We start from the raw sequence: 20,176 nt of genomic DNA on the forward strand, positions 1-20,176 counted from the left end.
CCCTGGATGATGTTTATGCCTCCATTCTAGGTCCCTTAGTTCTTGTAATAAGGCCTCACGGCAGGCCCATTGTTGTTTTATTATGATAAGAGGCTAGGCTAATGAGATGTCCCCTTAATACTGCCTTCATTCCCTCCCAGACAGGTATTGGGGAGACCCCAGTTACACTATTAAGGGAAAAATAATCCTCCAACACATCCACTATTGTTACATTCGTGCCTGCCCGTCGCACTCGCTCCACCCTCTCTACCTGTTGGTTCTTAACCTTCATCCACTAGTTTTCTTGCATATCCCCTGTGTGATGTTACCCTGTTCGATGTATCCCTTGCTCGATGTAATAATATTAGTTTAACCTTGGTTTGATTTAAACCGATATATGTCTTTTCATGAACGTCGGTATAGAAAAGTTCTAAATAATAAATAAAATAATAATAGAGTCCACTACTGTTGTCTTCTATTCACGGAGAGCCTCTGCCAGGCGATGCAACCTGTGAGATCGTACCAGTTACGCTTCGCACCGGAGCACTCCATACGGAAATAATTTCCTTCTTCAAATTAGAGAGAGCCATGCATCCGATTGTTCTGGGGTTTCCTTGGCTGAAAGAGCACCAACCTCAATTTGATTGGGCATCTTCGGATCTCTCACGCTGGGGCCCAGATTGTCATAAGAAATGTTTCAAGGAGGTTTCACCTGCTAGATGCGGGCATAATATTTCAGCGGAACCAGAATCATTACAGCAGCAGGCTCCTTCCCCAGATGAATCTTTTGAGGTAACAGACTATTCCTCTATTAAGGTCCTGTGAGAATACTATGGGTGCAGGAATTAATTCGGTGCTATCTGAAAAGGAAATTGATCTTTCATCTGGTATGGACGAAGAGACGATGTGGGAGGCTATGCCTGATGAACCACAAGACATAATTGATCTTAAGCAGGTCGTTTTGGCCTTTACCCAGTCGGTACCTGTTGGTAAGACTACTGTTCCAAAGAACCTCAGGGAAAAAGTACTCTTCTGGGCGCACGATTCTAAGCTAGCTGGTCATCCTGGTCAACCCCGAACTCTGCTCAGAATTCAGGAGCTGTATTGGTGGCCTACCATCAAAAAGGATACCTATTGTTATGTGTCATTGTGTACCATCTGCGCCAAGAACAAACCAACCTCTGGACCGCCGTGAGGGCAAATGCAATTTTTGCCAGTTCCGGATCATCCCTGGTCACACACATCGCTACTGATTTTGTAGTTGATATGCCTACTTCCAGAGGAATGAATACCATTTGGGTGACTGTGGATCACTTTAGCAAGATGGCACATTTTGTGGTGCTTCCTGGCCTACCTTCAGCCTTAGAGCTTGCAAAGCTCTTTATAACGCACATATTCCGCCTCCACGGCCTACCTTCAAACATCGTATCAGACCGGGGGTCTCAATTCACGGCACGATTCTGGAAGGCTTTGTGTGAGTTATTTGACATCACTTTAGACTACACTTCAGCCTACCATCCACAGTCAAATGGGCAGACGGAACGGATGAATCGAACTATGAAACAGTTTATACGAACCTATGTCTCATCCCGACAAAATAACTGGGGCCGAATTGCTTCCATGGGCTGAATTCGCTATCAACTCTCATCCAGCAACATCAACTGGACTATCGCCCTTTGAAGTGGTATTTGGACATTCTCCAACACCACCGCTTCCACTGAAACTCTCAGTGACGTCCCCAGCAGCTCAATCTACTGTTGATATACATAAACATGTCAGATAAAAGACGTTAATCAAAGCTAATGATCGTGCTAAGAAGTATTATGATGCACACCATGTGCCAGCTCCAGTCTTTAAGCCAGGGGACAAAGTCTGGTTATCTACTAAGCACCTCAGACTCAAGCTACCTTCTTCTCGCTTTGCTCCTCGTTACGTGGGACCATTTCCAGTTCTTCAACGTATTGGTACCGTCACCTATCGATTGAAGCTACCACCTGGTCTCCACATTCATAACACATTTCACATTTCACCATTAAAACCATTTATACTCAGCGAATTTTCTCCTAAGACCTTAGATCCACCAGTCATCAATGCTGAAGACGACTTAGAATATAAAGTCGAAGAAATTCTAGATGTTCGTAAAACAGGCAAGACTTTTGAATACCTTTTGAAGTGGGAGGGTTTTGGCCCCGAGGAAAACTCTTGGGAGCCTCAGGCCAATACCCTGGACAAAGAGATGCTTCGTCAGTTTCATCTCGCGCATCCTTTGAAACTTAAGCCATACCCGAGGAGATCGCCCTTTGAAGGGGGGTACTGTTATGTTCACGCCTGCCCGTCGCACTCGCTCCACCCTCTCTACCTGTGTGGTGACTCCCTTCGGGTCTGAGGGACGGCTTGCGGCCGCGGCATCTCCCTGCCGCATCTATTCGGAATCCCTGGGTGGCCTGACGCTGCAGATCCACCATGTTTCTGATGACATAAGGGTGTGCGCGCTCCAGAGTTTGTACTGGCAAGGGCGCAAACCTTGGGGGCGTCCCCCCGTAGTGACGTCATCCACTTCCAACTTAAAAGGTCCTTGCTTGCAACTACGAATCGAGTTAGCAAGGACTCTAATCTTTCTCTCTTGGATACGATTCGCACCAAGCTACTCTCTGCCTTCTTGTACTTACCAGGGGTACCGCTCCTCGGGGGCCCTCTCTCTTCTTGATTTCAGATTGCTAAGTCGGGAATCCCTACGTCCCTGAATGCCTCAGAAGACTTTTACCAACTGGAAGCGATCGCAGACATGAACACTGAGTTCTATTACAGATAGGAATCTGTACTCGCTCCACGAGGGCCTATATTCCTAATCTCCAAAGACTCCCTTCTGTGTAAGACATTATCGCAGGTACGGAGATCGTGAGTCATCATTATAGATTGCAGATAGGAACCGGTACTCGCTCTACGAGGGCCCATGTTCCTAAATCCCTTCTCAACTCTCTTCTATTCCATAAGCCATCTCATACACAGATATTGTGAGTTCTTAACCCAGACTACATATACGAACCAGCACTCACCTATGGCTCCTGTTCCTGAATACTGAAGACTCTCTGTTGCATAGAGGCCATTACAGATATCTACAATTCTCAGCAACCCAGAGACCGCAATTCCAGTATCTGAGGGACTTCAGCCCTGCCGGGCACATCAGCTCACTACTGCCACCTCTGGAGGTTCTACTTCCTGTCTAATAAAGAACTGTGTTTGTTTCCATACTCCAGCCTAGCCGGTGGTCCCTCTCAGGATATCCTCCTGGGGGAGCTGTCATCTGCCATCGGCCCAAGGATTCACCAAATTTACATTAAGTGTTTATTTCTTACACTGCTGAGCGGTATCCTGACTGCCACTCTGTGGGAATCAACCCACAATAGATCATTAACTCCACCCACGGAGTAGTACCAACTGCTCGTTCCTCCCCTTGGGGGAGCAGCATTGAACAGCTATACGGTCATGAAAGCCAGACTCTTTCAGAAGGGAATCATTTAGTCTCCAGAATTTCCGCCCAGGGTCCCTAGGCTGTAGTTACAAAAAAAACAAAACAGATTGGAACATGATCTCCCCCACAAGATCTTTAGTAATTAAAAAATAGTCAATTCTAGTATATGAAGTGTGGGGATGCGAATAAAAGGTGTAATTTCTACTTTGTGGGAATTTAAGCCTCCAAATGTCCACGAGATGTCTGGTGGTCATAAGACGTTTCAGAGCCCTCCTAGCCCTGCCTGTCCCTTTAGAGACCCGAGCGGAGGTGTCCACTTCAGGTGTCAAAGCCACATTAAAGTCCCCTGCCATGACAATATTAACACCAGGGTAGTTAGCCAAGTGCTGAGTCACCTCCCACAGGGTTTCTGCTTGCATGGATGGGCGAAGGTAAATGCTCACCAGCACCATAGGCCTGTTATGTATGGTAACCAGCAGGATGAGAAAACGTCCCTATGGATCACAGTAGGTGTCTTGTATTTGGACCAACAGATTGTGAGCAAACAGGATTCCCACCCCACTATATCTGATATATCGTGGCAGGGGCAAAATTGTAACGGATAACGCCAAGAGGCCATTAAGCGCTCGCCCTACGGCGGAGGTGGGTTTCCTGAACAAAAGCTATGGTATCTGTGAGTCTCGTTAAGTGCCTTAAAGAGCAATTGTCTCTTAATCGGGGAATTCAGGCCTTTAACATTTATTGAAATACACTTAAGGTCAACCACTGGTACAGCAGAATCCCACCCCCATGAAGCACATAGATGGAATCATAAAAAACTGAGTTCCCTTTCCCTGTCCTTCCCTTTCTACACAGTCCCTCGCCGTTTCCTTAGGTCTATATAGACCCCCTCGGTTCAGCAGATGACAGTTTGCATGTGTGACGGGCCCTCCCCCCCGCCTCCCTCCCTACCCCATCCTCTCCCGCCTCTCCCCCTCCCCTCTACTTCGTGTCTGTCTACCCACCCTACCGGTGGACCCCATCTAAGAAGGAATGCCCTACTGCCTCCCCCGCAGCCCATCTTCATCGTACCCATGGGCTCGATATTTATCCTCTATTTTCCCTTACTGGGTGCACTCAAGCCCCCTCCCTCCCCCCAAGTGAATATCATAAAAACATCTTGAACTTACAAATAACATATATCAACTTAAAAGGATAATAGAAGCCGAGTTAGAAGCGGATCGCTTGACCTATAGGTCTTTCAGCTTCCCAGCACACTTCCCCCCATAAGGTCCATAGTTCTTCAGAGCCGGGCAACAGCGTCTTAATACCATATCCCAGAGGGTGTTCACCGCATATGTCTGTTCCACGCCATCTGTCTTCCGGCACCTGGTGAGTCCGGGATTCTTGATGTTCAGGAACGCCCTCCCAGATCGGCACTGTCCGATCCCATGATGTTTCTAGTGAGGCGCTGGCCAGCCTTTCCCACATGCTGCCATTGCGGCTGATTTGGAGCAATAGCTTTCATCGGAGGTTTATCCATAGTGGAGCATATAGAAAAACATGGTTTAATGGAAAACAAGGGAAGACTAGCCTAACAAATCTGCTTCATTTTTTTGAAGGGGTTAATAAACATGTGGATAAAGGTGAACCAGTAGATGTAATGTATTTGGATTTTCAGAAGGTGTTCAAATTTGCGGATACAAAATTATTCAGAGTAGTTAAATCACAAGCGGATTGTGATACATTACAGGAGGACCTTGCAAGACTGGAAGATTGGGCATCCAAATGGGAGATGAAATTTAATGTGGACAAGTGCAAGGTGTTGCATATAGGGAAAAATAACCCTTGCTGTAGTTACACGATGTTAGGTTCCATATTAGGAGCTACTACCCAGGAAAAAGATCTAGCCATCATAATGGATAATACTTTAAAGTAGTCAGCTCAGTGTGCTGCAGCAGTCAAAAAAGCAAACAGAATGTTAGGAATTATTAGGAAGGGAATGGTTAATAAAACGGAAAATGTCATAATGCCTCTATATCGCTCCATGGTGAGACCGCACCTTGAATACTGTGTACAATTCTGGTCGCCACTTCTCAAAAAAGATATAGTTGCGATGGAGAAGGTACAGAGAAGGGCAACCAAAATGATAAAGGGGATGGAACAGCTCCCCTATGAGGAAAGGCTGAAGAGTTTAGGGCTGTTCAGCTTGGAGAAGAGACAGCTGAGCAGGGATATGATAGAGGTCTTTAAGATCATGAGAGGTCTTGAACGAGAAGATGTGAATCGGTTATTTACACTTTCAAATAATAGGACTAGGGGGCATTCCATGAAGTTAGCAAGTAGCACATTTAAGACTAATTGGAGAAAAGTCTTTTTCACTCGACGCACAATAAAGCTCTGGAATTTGTTGCCAAAGGATGTGGTTAGTGCAGTTAGTGTAGCTGGGTTCAAAAAAGGTTTGGATATGTTCTTGGAGGAGAAGACCATTAACTGCTATTAATCAAGTTTACTTAGGGAATAGCCACTGCTAATAATTGCATCAGTAGCATGGGATCTTCTTAGTGTTTGGGTAATTGCCAGGTTCTTGTGGCCTGGTTTGGCCTCTGCTGGAAACAGGATGCTGGGCTTGATGGACCCTTGGTCTGACCCAGCATGGCAATGTCTTATGTTCTTATACGGCCACGCCCGCTGCTTGTAAAATGGGAAATGCCTCTGCAACTGATTTTACTTGTGACGTGACGCCATGAAGAGTGAATTCTAAGCCCCATGGGTAGACCCAGCGATATCGGATGCTTTCCCTCCTGAGAATCCTGGTCAGCGGTTGCATCTCTCTCCAACAGTGCAACGTAGCCGGGGCCAGGTCACTATATAGTTGAAGCTCGTATCCTTCCCAACTGAAGGGGGACACTCGCCGGGCACAGCGCAACAGATCTTCTTTAATGAGTTAACTATGTAGGCATGCAATTATGTCTTTTGGGATGTTGCATGGAGCGTTTCCTACAGCCCGATGGGCTCTCTCTACCACCACCTCGGTGCGCCGCGGAGTCATCTCTGCTCCGGGTCAGTCGCCAGCAGTACCGCACAGATCTTCCGCGTGACCTCCATCACGTTTGCGAATTCAGGAAGCTCGGGTAGGCCTCTGATCCGGATATTGGACAGTCGAGAATGATTCTCGAGGTTCTCCAACTTTTAAAGTGTTTCTTCATGTTTCCGCTGGAGATCAGCAATATCTGTTGAAATTGCCACTACCTTCAGTGCCTGTCCTTCCACTATCCCCTCGGCATCCTCTACACGGCGGCCCAGGTCACGCATTTCCATGCGGAGATTTTCCATGTTTGCATTGACATCGTCTTTTAAGGATCAGATATCTCTTTATTTCAGCAAACCAGTTGTCAAAATCTCTCTTAGTGAGGGAGTTCATATTCGCGACCCGGGTTTGAATATCGGATGGTAACTGCTCAGGCTGTTGCTTCCCATCGTGCCTGGCTAACTCTCCTCCCAGGGCCGAAAAACGAAATCCAGCAGTATCATATGAATATTGAGCTAAATCAACCGTTTTTTTTCCTGCTAGTCATGTCGGTGAAAGTCCTGTGCTGCAGATGCAATGGTTTTTGTAGGGGATCGCTAAAAGTTGAAGGGATAAAAATGCTATAAAATGCTGCGGAGGAGGCAGAGAGACAGGGCTAGACATACATGCTGTTTGGTGATGTCATTTCCTCTCCCATGCCCTTGAGCTTTAAGTCTGTTCACTATACCAGCCAGAGAAGCAGTGGCAGAAGGACTCTTGTACCTCTGCTTTTTCTTCGGTGTGAAGCAGTGCCACTGCTTGGAAGAAAATGTGAAGGAGGCATAAGGCTGAAACAGAGCAGCATTCCAGTAGCGCTGGCCCACTGTGGATAACAACTGCATGTGAAGAGCTGGTGGCATAGCACCCTTCCAGTAGCAGTACCTATGGCTAAGGCCACATTGGCCATAGGCTTGTTACAGCTCTGATAAGGGAAACCTACCAATGACAAAAATCCACTGCTTTCGACAAAAATTAGAGACCACTTTGCAAATCACTGAACTGTAGTTTGAGTGTAGCAGACTCCTCAGTGTTTGTACCAATGCTTCATTCACTAAATACTTTGAGCCATCTGGACTTCTGAATAAAATATGGTTTTGGCTTTAACCTTGTGCTGAAGGATTCTGGCAGTTGAGTCAATTGAGGGTCATTTTTACACAGTCCACCCAGAAGCTCTGTGAACAAATATCTGTACTAGTCAAGGAACAGTTTTTTGGCAGCACCTAAGAACATAAGAAATTGCCATACTGGGTCAGACTAAGGGTCCCATCAAGCCCAGCATCCTGTTCCAACAAAGGTCATTGCAGGTTACAAAGTACCCAGCAACACCCAAACATTAAGTAGATCCATGCTATTAATGCCAGTATTAGCATTGGCTATTCCCTAAGTCAACTTTATTAATAACAGTTAATTACTTCTCCTCAAAGAACTTATTCAAATCTTTTTTAAACCCAGCCACATTAACTGCTCTAACCACATCCTCTGGTAACAAATTCCAGTGCTTACTTGTGCACTGAGTGAAAAAGAATTTTCTCTGATTTGTTTTAACTATTCTACTTGCCAACTTCATGGAGTGCACCCCTAGTCCTAGAAGGTAGCTAGTTGAACATTCCTTAACAGGATCTCACCTCCAGTGACAATCATGATCCTCTCTCAAGCAACTAAGTAGCAGAGTGACTGACAATGCCGAACATTTAAAGTCATCTAGCAACTTCGATACAACTGGAGAGGAAACACCTTACAGCAAAATTCACAAGTGTGATTAAATTTAAAAAAGAAGAAAAAAAAAGAAAACCAGCTTGTGGGCTATAATATACAAAACCTGGAGAATGTATGAGGGATAAAGAGCATGAAAATGTACCCAAGTAGCAATTATTATATAAAACTAGTAATACTGACTTCACTAAATACCTGTTTCAGGTGCCCTTCTCACTTCCCTTAACCCGGGGATGTCTGCAACCTTCAAAGACGGAGAGTTATTATTTTGTCTAACCAAAATATTTTGAGATCCACACCCACACAAAGCCATTTACATGTCTTATGCATGTAAATGACATTACATTTTTTTTCAGCTTTTGTGTGCAAAAAAGTATGCTTAATTTCATGATTACTTTTATGCATGCAAAAAGAAATTTTCTTGGGATTGGGGGAGCAGAGTTTGAATTTACATGCATAATTTTGATTTTAAAAAGTATGTGTGTAAGGCATACATACAAGTTACACCATACTAGGAGCAGGTGTAACTTTGTGTGAGGGAATTTGTTTGTTAACTTTCAGAAAATTCACAAAAAGAAAGTATTGTGTACTTTTGCTTTGAAATTGTGTGGAAAGTCTGCAGATGTTCCAGTCTTGAAAAATTATCCCCATCTGAGGACAATTTTCAAAGTCATTTCTGCAGGTAAACTTGTGTTAATGGGCTTTTTGAAAAACTGTTGCTGCTGTGCAAGATAAAAGTAAGCAAGTTATCCTACAAACACACATACTTTTACCCACATAATGTAGAGGTGTTCCCAGGAGTGGGATTAGGTCTGGGAAAGTAATAAAGTTATCTGATCACATTTCACTTGCTCTCAAACACCTCCATTAGTTGCCAGCAGTGTCAAGAGTTGGGTTTAAAGTTTTAGCTCTGGTTCACAGAGCAATCTATGGATTAGGCCCACAATATCTGCAAAGGACAGGTTAAAACTGTATCACCCAAACCCTTTGACCTATGCTCATCCCAGGAATGACTTCCTAATTGTGCTTCCATTATCAGAAACAAACGGTTCTGTTTGTCTATTGTAATTATTGTTTTATTTCTGTATGCCACAGAATATTTTTTTGCAAAGTACAGCTACTAATAAATTGAAATAAACAGCACATATAATTTGGCTTGAGTAATGTATCCGCAGAATATAATAGGTGCTAATCTGTGGATACATCATAGTCCCAGCCTCCCCCCCTCACAGCCCCTGCTTTTGCACTCCCCTCTAACATCTGTAGTTCTTCTAACCACCTGTTTCCCCAGGCCACCCATTGCTGGCCCCAGCTGACAAAGCGGTTTTTCTTCAGTGTGGCAGACAAGTTTCTTTTCTTGGCAGGCTAGCAGTAGCACCTCCAATCATTACACTCTGAACTTGTTGGGTTAACAAGAGCTTCAAATAGATGCCCTGTGGTGCCCCATTAAATTGCAGGTAATTTTATAGGACTTTGATCTGCAGCCTGAAACTGAAGCAGCGCAAGGAGAGCATTATCAGAGATGCAGCTGCTAGTATATAAGATAAGGGCTCTTCTGCTGGAGATGGGAGGGAACAAAGAGCTGCATGTATATACTCAAGAGGGGCACATGTGACTCAGGCACCTCAGATGGCAGACCCTTGCCCTAAACAGAACAAATTTAGTTTTTATATACTAACCTCATAGTTTTCCACTTCTCCATCTTCTACATCCAGCTCAAAGCTGAAAGTTGGCCCTACAGCAGGTGGCACTGGAAGCATCGATCTACAGACAGAACCAAAAGAGCTAGATATAACATTGCTGACATTCACATACCATGGACCTTATTTACTAAGCTTTATCCCATAGTCACAGGATGGAAAAAAAGCTTTATAAATTGGGATTTATGTTTGCTATTAGTAAAAATAAATTAAATTTCTTATGCATACAAGGTCTTAAAACTACTTATCTAAGCCCAGAAAATGAAGCTACTTACATTTTTACCAGGTGTTCTCTGAAGACAGCACAAGTAATGTTCAGCAATTGCTGTACAGGTTGAGCAGAATGTTTGCACAGATTTTTCTGGTCAAGACTAGAGTATCTTTACTAAGCATGTGTAAGATTTACCATTCACCTACGCCCACACAACTGCCTCAATTTCTAAATTAGTCAAACCTAGGATAAACAAGAGCAACTCTAAAAGAGATTTTTTTTTTGGGGAGGGGGGGGACCTCCAATTTTCAGAGAATACCTGTTACAAGTAAGCAACTTCATCTTATACAAGCAGATCGATGTCATATAACTGGGACTCCAAACAAACACTGGAGGCAAGACAAAATCGACTAATGGTCAAACATATTTTTGGATTTAGCCCATTCTATTTATTGACCTTATATTTCACAAAATCCAAACATGCGTGCAATGCGGATTATGACAACCAAATATAGACATGATAATTAGAGATGTGAATCGTGTGATCGATCGTCTTAACGATCGATTTCGGCTGGGGGGAGGGGGGGGGGAGGGAATCGGATCGTCGCAGTTTTGTTTTTTTAAATATCGTGTAAATCGTAAATCGGGGGAGGGCGGGAAAACCGGCACACTAAAACAACCCTAAAACCCACCCCGACCCTTTAAAATAAATCCCCCACCCTCCCGAACCCCCCCAAAATGTCTTAAATTACCTGGGGTCCAGTGGGGGGGTCCCGGTGTGATCTTCCACTCTCGGGCCACGGGTGCATTTGATAGAAATGGCGCCGGCGCTACCTTTGCCCTGTCATATGACAGGGCGACAGGGCAAAGGTAGCGCCGGCGCCATTTTGGTTCCTGTCCCCCAACGTCGCGAGCGTAGGAGATCGCTCCCGGACCCCCGCTGGACACCCAGGGACTTTTGGCCAGCTTGGGGGGGCCTCCTGACCCCCACAAAACTTGCCAAAAGTCCAGCGGGGGTCCGGGAACGACCTCCTGCACTCGAATCGTGTTGCCGTAATGCAAAATGGCGCCGCCCGTATGGCCATATTGCCGTACTGCAAAATGGCGCCGGCCATATGGCCGTAGCCATTTTGCATTACGGCAACACGATTCGAGTGCAGGAGGTCGTTCCCGGACCCCCGCTGGACTTTTGGCAAGTCTTGTGGGGGTCAGGAGGCCCCCCCAAGCTGGCCAAAAGTCCCTGGGGGTCCAGCGGGAGTCCGGGAGCGATCTCCTACGCTCGCGACGTCGGGGAACAGGAACCAAAATGGCGCCGGCGCTACCTTTGCCCTGTCATATGACAGGGCAAAGGTAGCACCAGCGCCATTTCTATCAAATGCACCCGTGGCCCGAGAGTGGAACATCACACCGGGACCCCCCCCCACTGGACCCCAGGTAATTTAAGACATTTTGGGGGGGTTCGGGAGGGTGGGGGATTTATTTTAAAGGGTCGGGGTGGGTTTTAGGGTTGTTTTAGTGTGCCGGTTTTCCCGCCCTCCCCCTTCCCCCGATTTACAATTTTTGACAATAAATCGGGGGAATTCCTATTATATATCGCCTCTAACGATTTAAAATATATCGGACGATATTTTAGATCGTCAAAAAACGATTCACATCCCTAATGATAGTTTTAAATAAATTCTACATCAAAATATAGCAGATGCTTATTCTACATCAAAATATAGCAGATGCTTATAGCCACTTAGCTTTCATTGAGACAATGGTATATTTAGCAGGAGTTAAACTATGAATTGAACTCATTAGTTATCTTTTTGTATATCAACTGCTTGTAGTTGCAGTTTTTCTACTTTTAGCTGTTCGTTTTAGCACACTTTAAGAAAAAAAAAAAAAATCTACTTGTGTACATCCATCTGACACAGAATCCACAGATGAGTAGTAAAGCAAAAATATATTCTGGTGGGGAATTTCTGGCAGCTAGAAGTTCCTTAGTTCCCATCAGAAGAAGAGAACCACCAGCAGCAGGGCTGGTGGGAGTCCCTAGATCTGCTGGCCAAAGAAGAGTTGTCACCATTGGGTGGCTGAAGCTAGTCTATTCTTCTGGGATGCTGTCACTTACTACATGCTAGAGGAGATTAAGGAAGGCAAGGGGAAGAAGGAGAAAAAGAGAGGAGAAAAGTATTTATTTTATTTATTTAGAGTTTTTCTATACCAGCATTCGTGATTAGAAATCACATCATGCTGGTTTACATACAACAAGGGGGTGTGAAACGCAGAAACGAAACATTAACAAGTGCAAAGAGGTCATAAAGTTACATTACAACAAGGTATATATAACTGGGGAGAAGAATTAGAGCAAGATAATTGAGCAGTTAGGAATAACTATTTACATTATATTGTGAAGTCTCTTAAAAAATGATGCTGTCATTCAATTGGGATCTGGGAAGGCTTGCTTAAAAAGCCAAGTCTTAAGTCTTTTTCTGAATGTAGTTATGCATGGTTCTTGTCTCAGATCCGGGGGAATAGAATTCCATAGTGAAGGTCCGGCTGTGGAGAAGGCTCGGTCTCTGAACGTTAAATGATGTGTGGTTTTGGTTTGGGGAACGAGGAGTGATCCTCTGTAGGCTTCTCTGATGGGTCTAGTGGATGTGTGTCGTTTGAGTGGGATTTGTAGGTCGAGCATAGCATGGTGATGGATAGCTTTATAGATGATGGTGATTGATTTGTGGATAATTCTAAAGTGTATCGGCAGCCAGTGTAAGTTCTTGAGAGTGGGAGAGATGTGATCTCTTCTCCTGGTATTAGTCAGAATTCTCGCAGCAGAGTTCTGGAGCATCTGGAGGGGTTTAATGGATGCGGAAGGGAATCCAAGTAAGATAGAGTTACAATAGTCTATCTTAGAAAGGATAACTGCTTGAAGGACCGTTCTGAAGTCTCGCACGTGAAGGAGAGGTTTGATTCTTTTCAGAACCTGTAGTTTATAGAAGCCGTCTTTTGTTGTTTGTTTGATGAAGGATTTTAAGTTAAGACGGTTGTCGATAATTATTCCTAAGTCCTTTATTTATTTCTATTTATTATTTTTATATACCGACATTCATTATGAGATATCACATCGGTTTACATTCAGGTACTGTAGGTATTTCCCTATCCCCAGAGGGCTTACAATCTAAGTTTTGTACCTGAAGCAATGGAGGGTAAAGTGACTTGCCCAAGGTCACAAGGAGCGACAGCAGGACCAGAACCTTGGTCTCCTGGTTCGTAGCCCACTGCTCTAACCACTAGGTGAGATGAGAGAAAGGGAAGTAATGGAGTAGAGGGCTCGACAGAGGAAGTGAGGGTGAAATTAGCTTGTAACAAAGGAAAAATAATTCTATTGCTGTAACATTCAGCCTCTCTCTCAAGAACATTAAGAATCTGCCATACTGGGTCAGACTGAAGGATCATCAAGCCTAATATTCTGTTTCCAACAGTGGCCAATCCAGGTCACAAGTACCTGACAAGATCCTAAATAGTGAGCAGATCCAATGCTGCTCTCATGCAGAGAGAAATAGTGGCTATTTCTTAAGCCTACTTGGTTTAGAGTTGCTTATCTGTTTACAGGTGTTCTCCTAGGACAGCAGGATGTTAGTCCATCTGGTGACATCATCAGATGGAGCTCTGCACGGAAAATTTCTATCAAAGTTTCTAGAACTTTGACAAAATGCACTGAGCATGCCCAGCATGCTAATATCCACGCGGGGTCCCTCTTCAGTCTCATAGAATTACGAAAAATAAAACAAACCCAGGAGAAACCCATCTCTGCGGAGTGGCAGGTGAGTTTTGTGAGGACTAACATCCTGCTGTCCTAGGAGAACCCCTGTTACAGGTAAGCAACTCTGCTTTCTCCTAGGACAAGCAGGATAGTAGTCCTCACATGAGGATGAACATGAGGATGAACGGTGCCAACGGGCACACTTAGTGCTGTTGTAACAAAGGGAGTCAGCCTGAACCTGAACAAAGGGCCTGAGGTAGGAAGAGTTGGGTTTAATTACTGAAAAGATTCTGTATGACTGACTGACCGAAATAGCTGTCACGTTGGCTTTCCCTGTCTAAGCAGTAATGTGAAGCAAAGGTGTGGAGGGAACTTCATGTCGCAGCTTTGCAAATCTCATCCACGGGGACTGCTCTGAAGTGGGCCACCAAGGCCGTCATGGCCCGTATGGAATGAGCTTTGACATAGCCCCTGAGCTTTATCCCCACTTTTTCAATCTCAATGTCTCAAGAGCCAAGCTACAAGCAAGAATAGCAAGTGATCCTCTGTGATGATGAAACCTTGATGCAGTAAGCCTCTGTCATAAGGCAATAACTGATTCCCTGCTCTTATGCCCATCAGATCAACATATGAAGGTCGCTATGGCCAATCCAGCACCACCTTAACGACCAGACTCTGATTACTCTCCTCACAAGAGACTATGGAGGAAAAACAAAGACAGCTGCTCTGTTGAAGAAACTATGGACTTTGGTGTTTATCCGTGTAGCTGTTAGATCCATCTTTGGTCCTCCCCAATGAGAACTAATACCTCCTCCACCAGCTCCCACTTTTGGATCCAGAGTGTGTCTGGCTGCATGTTTTCTCTCCCTATTTGAGCTGCTAAGATAGCTGATGGGTACCCTTCTGTCCACACCATGAGCAGAGTTCCTTCTTGTGCTAACCGACAACTTTTTATATCTGTTGACCATTTGCCACCACTGTGATGTTGTCCCACAATATCCTTACCGTTCTTCCTTGAATCATGGGCAGGAATGGACACAGGACCAAAAAATATTACACTGGTCTCCAAAAGATTTATTGGCTAGTTCACTTCTATCAGAGGCCAGAAGTCTGGTGCTGTTTGATCCAGACAGGGTACTCCTCAGCAGACTTGCATCTGTGGTGGTGAGGATCCAAATCAATTCCCTTATGAACTTAATGTTTTGGAAAGCCACTAGTCCAACTCTCCTTGGCTACTTTCATTAGTGGGAGGGGGGCGCACAAAATCCTGTGCCCTACGTGACCATCTAGATAGAAGGCCCACTGGAAAGGCCTCAAAGGCATGCAAACTCTTGGCACCATTTCCAAAGTGGCTGCCATGAAGCCTAACACCTGTAGATATGATCATGTCCAGGGTCTCTGCTTCCATAAGATGCCAAATCTGCACATTCAATTTGATCACCCAGGCCTTTGTCAAAACTACCTTCCCTGCCTGAGTATCAAATTGTGTACCTAGGTTTTCCAAGCTTCTGAGAAGGCACTAACTGGCTCTTGGCCAAGGTTTTTATTCATCCCAATAATTTCAAGATTTGGATCACTCTGCCTGCGGCCGTTCTGTTCTCTTGTATGGACGTGGCTCTTATCAGCCAATCATCCAGATATGGGGATATCAGCACAAACTCTTTGTAGAGAAAGGCTGCCACTATAATCAGTTTAGAAAAAACATTATTCTTGGAGCCATAAACAAACCAAACGGAAGGGCAAAAAACTGAAAATTCACATCACAAATCTGAGAAATCTGATGAGCTTATCTGTGCTCCAGTAAGAAGGAGAGAAGCAAGAAATTCCTCTCTGACCACCACAATTATTGAACAAAGATTCCATCTTAGAGGCCTATAGCAAAAAGCGGTAGAGATAAGATCTAAAATCAGTCTGAGCGTGTCTTCTTTCTTTGGAACCACAAAGTAGATAGGGTACAAATTAGACCTCTTTTGGCTTCTGAGACAGGCATTACACAACTGCCATTTGGCTGCTGAACTACAAGCAGGCACAATAAAGTAATCAAACCAGTCTGCTGAATTCTAGAGCACATCCATACTAGATCATTTCCAGAACCCAGTAGTCCCAAAATGTCATGGGTCCATTCTGACTTACCAGTGGAACCTTGGAGTGGACCCTCTGAACTTCATTATGAAGATCAAACATCCATTCCAACCCTCCCCAAAAGGAATACCTATGGCTTGTACCTCTGGTCCTCTGAGGAAAGGTGACTTCCCTGGCCTACATCTCCTGGGGTCTCTGAGGTGGCCTTTATAGGCAGAAACTTTGGAGGAATTCTGATTTCTGTCTTTTAGTAATCTCGGGACTTGAGACTCCCCCAGATCATTTACCAGCTTTTTCCAAGTACTCTCTGAACAACTTGCTCCTGAAGGGTAACGTGCAGGGACATGACTTGGGAGGCTGAATCTCTCACTCAGTGACAGCCAGTGCAACTTATGAATTGAGACTGCGAAGGTCATAGTGGAAACACAAACGAGATCATTTACTTTATTAGCATTTATCAATCGCTTTCCAGAAAAAAAAGTCCAAAGAGATACAGAAAATATATAATTACATAAAATACACAAATAAAATATAATAAAACAAATCATACAGTCCCAAACCAGTTAAGAGTTGACAATCAGGTCTTTAAGCCTTTCCTAAACTGCAATAAATTGGTTTCCTCTCTAAGCTGAAGTGGCATTTTTAAAAAATGTTATTCATTGAATTTTACAATATAAACACAAGAATCCTCTGTAGCAGAAATTATGAAAAATGTGTCATATTACATAATATAGTATAGCAAAATTGCTTACCTTGTAATAGGTGTTATCCCAGGACAGGAGGATGTAGTCCTCACATATGGGTGACATCATTGATGGCGCCCTATTGCGGGAAAACTTTCTGTCAAAGTTTCTAGAAACTTTTGACTAGCCCTGTGAGGCCACTGAGCATGCCCAGCATGCCATATTCTCTGTCACAGGGGTCTCTCTTCAGTTTCATATGTAGCAATAAGCTTTAGCAAAAATAAAATAATAAAACGTATCTGACCCAACTCCGCAGGGTGGCGGATGGGTTTTGTGAGGACTACATCCTACTGTCCTGGGATAACACCTATTACCAAGGTAAGCAATTTTGCTTTATCCCAGGACAAGCAGGATGCTAGTCCTCACATATGGGTGATTAGCAAGCTAGAAGCCGAGTCATTTTGAAGTGAAGCAACAGTGAAGTATTGTCGTTGAAAATGAGGCAGCCGAAGATCACAGCAGACTGGATGTAGAAGGAGTTGGGATTAAACTGGAAACAAGTTCTTTAAGACAGATTGTCCATATGCTGAATCTTGTCATCCTTGTTTGTCCAAACAGTAATGGAGCTGCAGAGGTGTGAAGAGAACTCCATGTTGCTGCTTTACATATGTCAAGAATTGGCACTGAACGATCATGTGCTACTGAGGTTGACATTGCTCTTACTGAATGCGCCTTTACTCGCCCTTGGAGAGGAAGGCCTGCTTTTTCATAGCAAAACTGTATGCAATCTGCTAGCTAATTGGATAGAGTAAGTTTCCCCACTGCTTTTCCCGGTTTGTTTGGATCATAAGATACAAACAGTTGAGTGGATTTCCTGTGGACTGCAGTGCGGTCTAAGTAAAAGGTTAGTGCACGCTTACAGTCCAAAGTATGTAAGGCCCGTTCTCCTTGGTGAGAATGAGGCCTTGGAAAGAATGTGGGCAAAACTATACATTGGTTCAAGTGGAATACTGTAACTACTTTGGGAAGGAGTTTTGGATGTGTCCGGAGAACCACTCTGTCATGTAGGAATTTTGTATAGGGTGAGTACGTGACAAGTGCTTGTAACTCACTAACCCTTCTAGCCGATGTAATGGCTATAAGAAAGATAGTCTTCCATGTAAGAAATTTAAGATCACAGGAATTCATGGGTTCAAAAGGAGAACGCATGAGTCTTGTTAAGACCAAATTCAGGTCCCATTCTGTGACAGGTGGTTGAATTGGTGGTTTAAGGTGAATTAAACCTCTCATAAATCTACTGACAAGAGGATGTATGGATATTGGTGCATCTCCCAACTTGTTATGGTAAGCTGAGATTGCACTTAACTGTACTCTTACAGATGTCTGGAGACCAGAATCTGAAAGATGGCATAAGTAGTCTAGTAGAGAAGTTGTGGGGCAGGAGAAAGGGTCAATACTCTTTTGCATGCACCACACAGCAAACCTTTTCCATTTCGAAGAATAATTCTTTCGTGTTGAAGGTTTACGTGAAGCTATAAGCACTTGAGATACATTGGTTGAAAGATTGAGTGGTTGTAAAATCAAGCTTTCAACATCCAGGCTGTCAGGGATAGGGATTGAAGGTTGGGATGGCGCAATCCACCCTTATCCTGAGTAATGAGAGTGGGAGCTACACCCAGGCGAATTGGCTCTCTGATTGAGAGGTCTAGAAGTGTGGGAAACCATACTTGTCGAGGCCAGTACGGGGCTATGAGTATCATGGACCCCTTGTCCTGTTGTAGCTTCACTACAGTTTTAGTTATGAACGGTATCGGAGGATACACGTATAGAAGGCCTGAGTTCCAAGGGCGAGCAAAGGCGTCCTTGGCTAGTTGGTGATTCTGTCTGTGCAGAATTTGTCCACTTTGTGATTCAGGCGAGACGCAAAGAGGCTTAATGATGGTTGTCCCCAACGTTGAAATATCCTGGTCGCTACTAAGGGATCCAGGGACCATTCGTGTGGTTGGAACTGGTGACTGAGTCAGTCCGCCACTACGTTGTGAATGCCTGCCAGATAAGTGGCCCAGAGAAACATTGAGTGTGTCAGGGCCCAGTCCCAAATCTGTGCAGCTTCTTGACAAAGGAGATACAAGCCCGTACTTCCCTGTTTATTGATGTACCACATAGCTACTGTGTTATCTGTCTGGATCAGAACAGTCTTGTGTGAAAGGCTGTCCTTGAACGCATGCAGAGCATAACGTATAGCTCGAAGTTCCAGGAAATTGATTTGAAATGTTGCTTCGAGTTTTGTCCAAGTACCCTGGGTTTGGAGATTGTCTATGTGAGCTCCCCAACCCAAGGTGGATGCATCTGTAGTTAAGGTTATCTGTGGGACTGGTTGCTGGAAGAGAAGGCCTTTGCGCAAATTGTCCTTGTTTGCCCACCAAAGTAGAGATGAACGTAGTTGGTGAGTTACTTGAACTGGAAAGGACAGTGGTTGAATGGCTTGGATCCATTGTGATCTTAAAGTCCACTGAGTTACCCTCATGGCTAACCTTGCCATAGGAGTGACATGAACTGTGGATGCCATGTGGCCTAATAAGGTTAGAAACTGATGAGCTGCTGCTTGTTTCTTTGAGTGAATCGAGTTTGCCAGTAGGGAAAGTGTGTCTGCCCGATGGTGAATAGAGTTTGCCAGTAGGGAAAGTGTGTCTGCCCGATGGTGTTCAATTCTGTTCCTATGAATTGAAGCAGGTGAGAGGGAACGAGGTGGGACTTTTGATAATTGATGAGAAAGCCCATGGAGTGAAGTAGAGTAATTGTTCGACTGAGAGAAGCCAGAGCTCCTTGTTGAGATTGACTTCTGATGAGCCAGTCATCTAAATAGGGAAAGACATGGACACTTTCCTTGTGCAAGTGTGCTGCTATTACTGCCAGACATTTGGTGAATACTCTGGGAGCAGAGGCAAGTCCGAATGGTAGTACTCTGTACTGGAAATGTTGATTACCCTGAAGTGCAGATACTTGCGATGAGGAGGGAATATTGTAATGTGAGCATAAGCATCTTGAAGATCCAGAGAACAAAGCCAATCTCCTGTTTGAAGAAGTGGAAGCATGGTGCCTAGAGAGACCATCCTGAACTTTTCTTTCTACAGAAATTTGTTGAGATTTCTGAGGTCTAGGATGGGACGTAGGCTTCCGATTTTCTTTGGAATGAGGAAATAACGGGAATAGAATCCTCTGCCCTGCTGAGTCCGGGGCACCGGCTCTACAGCCCTGGCTCTCAGAAGAGTGGATAATTCTACTTGCAATTGGATTATGTGATTTTCGTTTAGAGGAAGAGGTCTTGGAGGAGAATCTCTTGGAATGGAGAGGAAATTGAGTTGGTAACCTAGAGATATTACTGCAAGTACCCATCAGTCTGTTGTTATTTGTAACCAATGGTTGTAGGAGGAGGATACGCTGCCTCCTACCGGAAGATCTGGTTGAGGATTGAAGAGATGGCCTTGGTCTCTGGGAAAACCCTCAAAAGCCTGCAGCCAGTCCCGTCTGCGGTGGAG

General features: G+C 44.5%; 1 protein-coding gene across 2 annotated transcripts in view; it reads right to left on the reverse strand.

The window, feature by feature from the left end:
* RNF38 (ring finger protein 38) overlaps window positions 1-20,176 on the reverse strand; it is a 589,332-nt gene that overhangs the window by 125,310 nt on the left and 443,846 nt on the right. For both annotated transcript variants that reach the window (XM_029602782.1, XM_029602791.1), the window contains exon 9: window positions 9,893-9,977. In XM_029602782.1, the coding sequence (XP_029458642.1) occupies window positions 9,893-9,977 (85 nt within the window). The remainder of the gene's footprint in view (window positions 1-9,892; window positions 9,978-20,176) is intronic.

Source organism: Rhinatrema bivittatum, chromosome 1, assembly GCF_901001135.1.
Source record: "Rhinatrema bivittatum chromosome 1, aRhiBiv1.1, whole genome shotgun sequence".
Lineage (NCBI taxonomy): Eukaryota > Metazoa > Chordata > Amphibia > Gymnophiona > Rhinatrematidae > Rhinatrema > Rhinatrema bivittatum.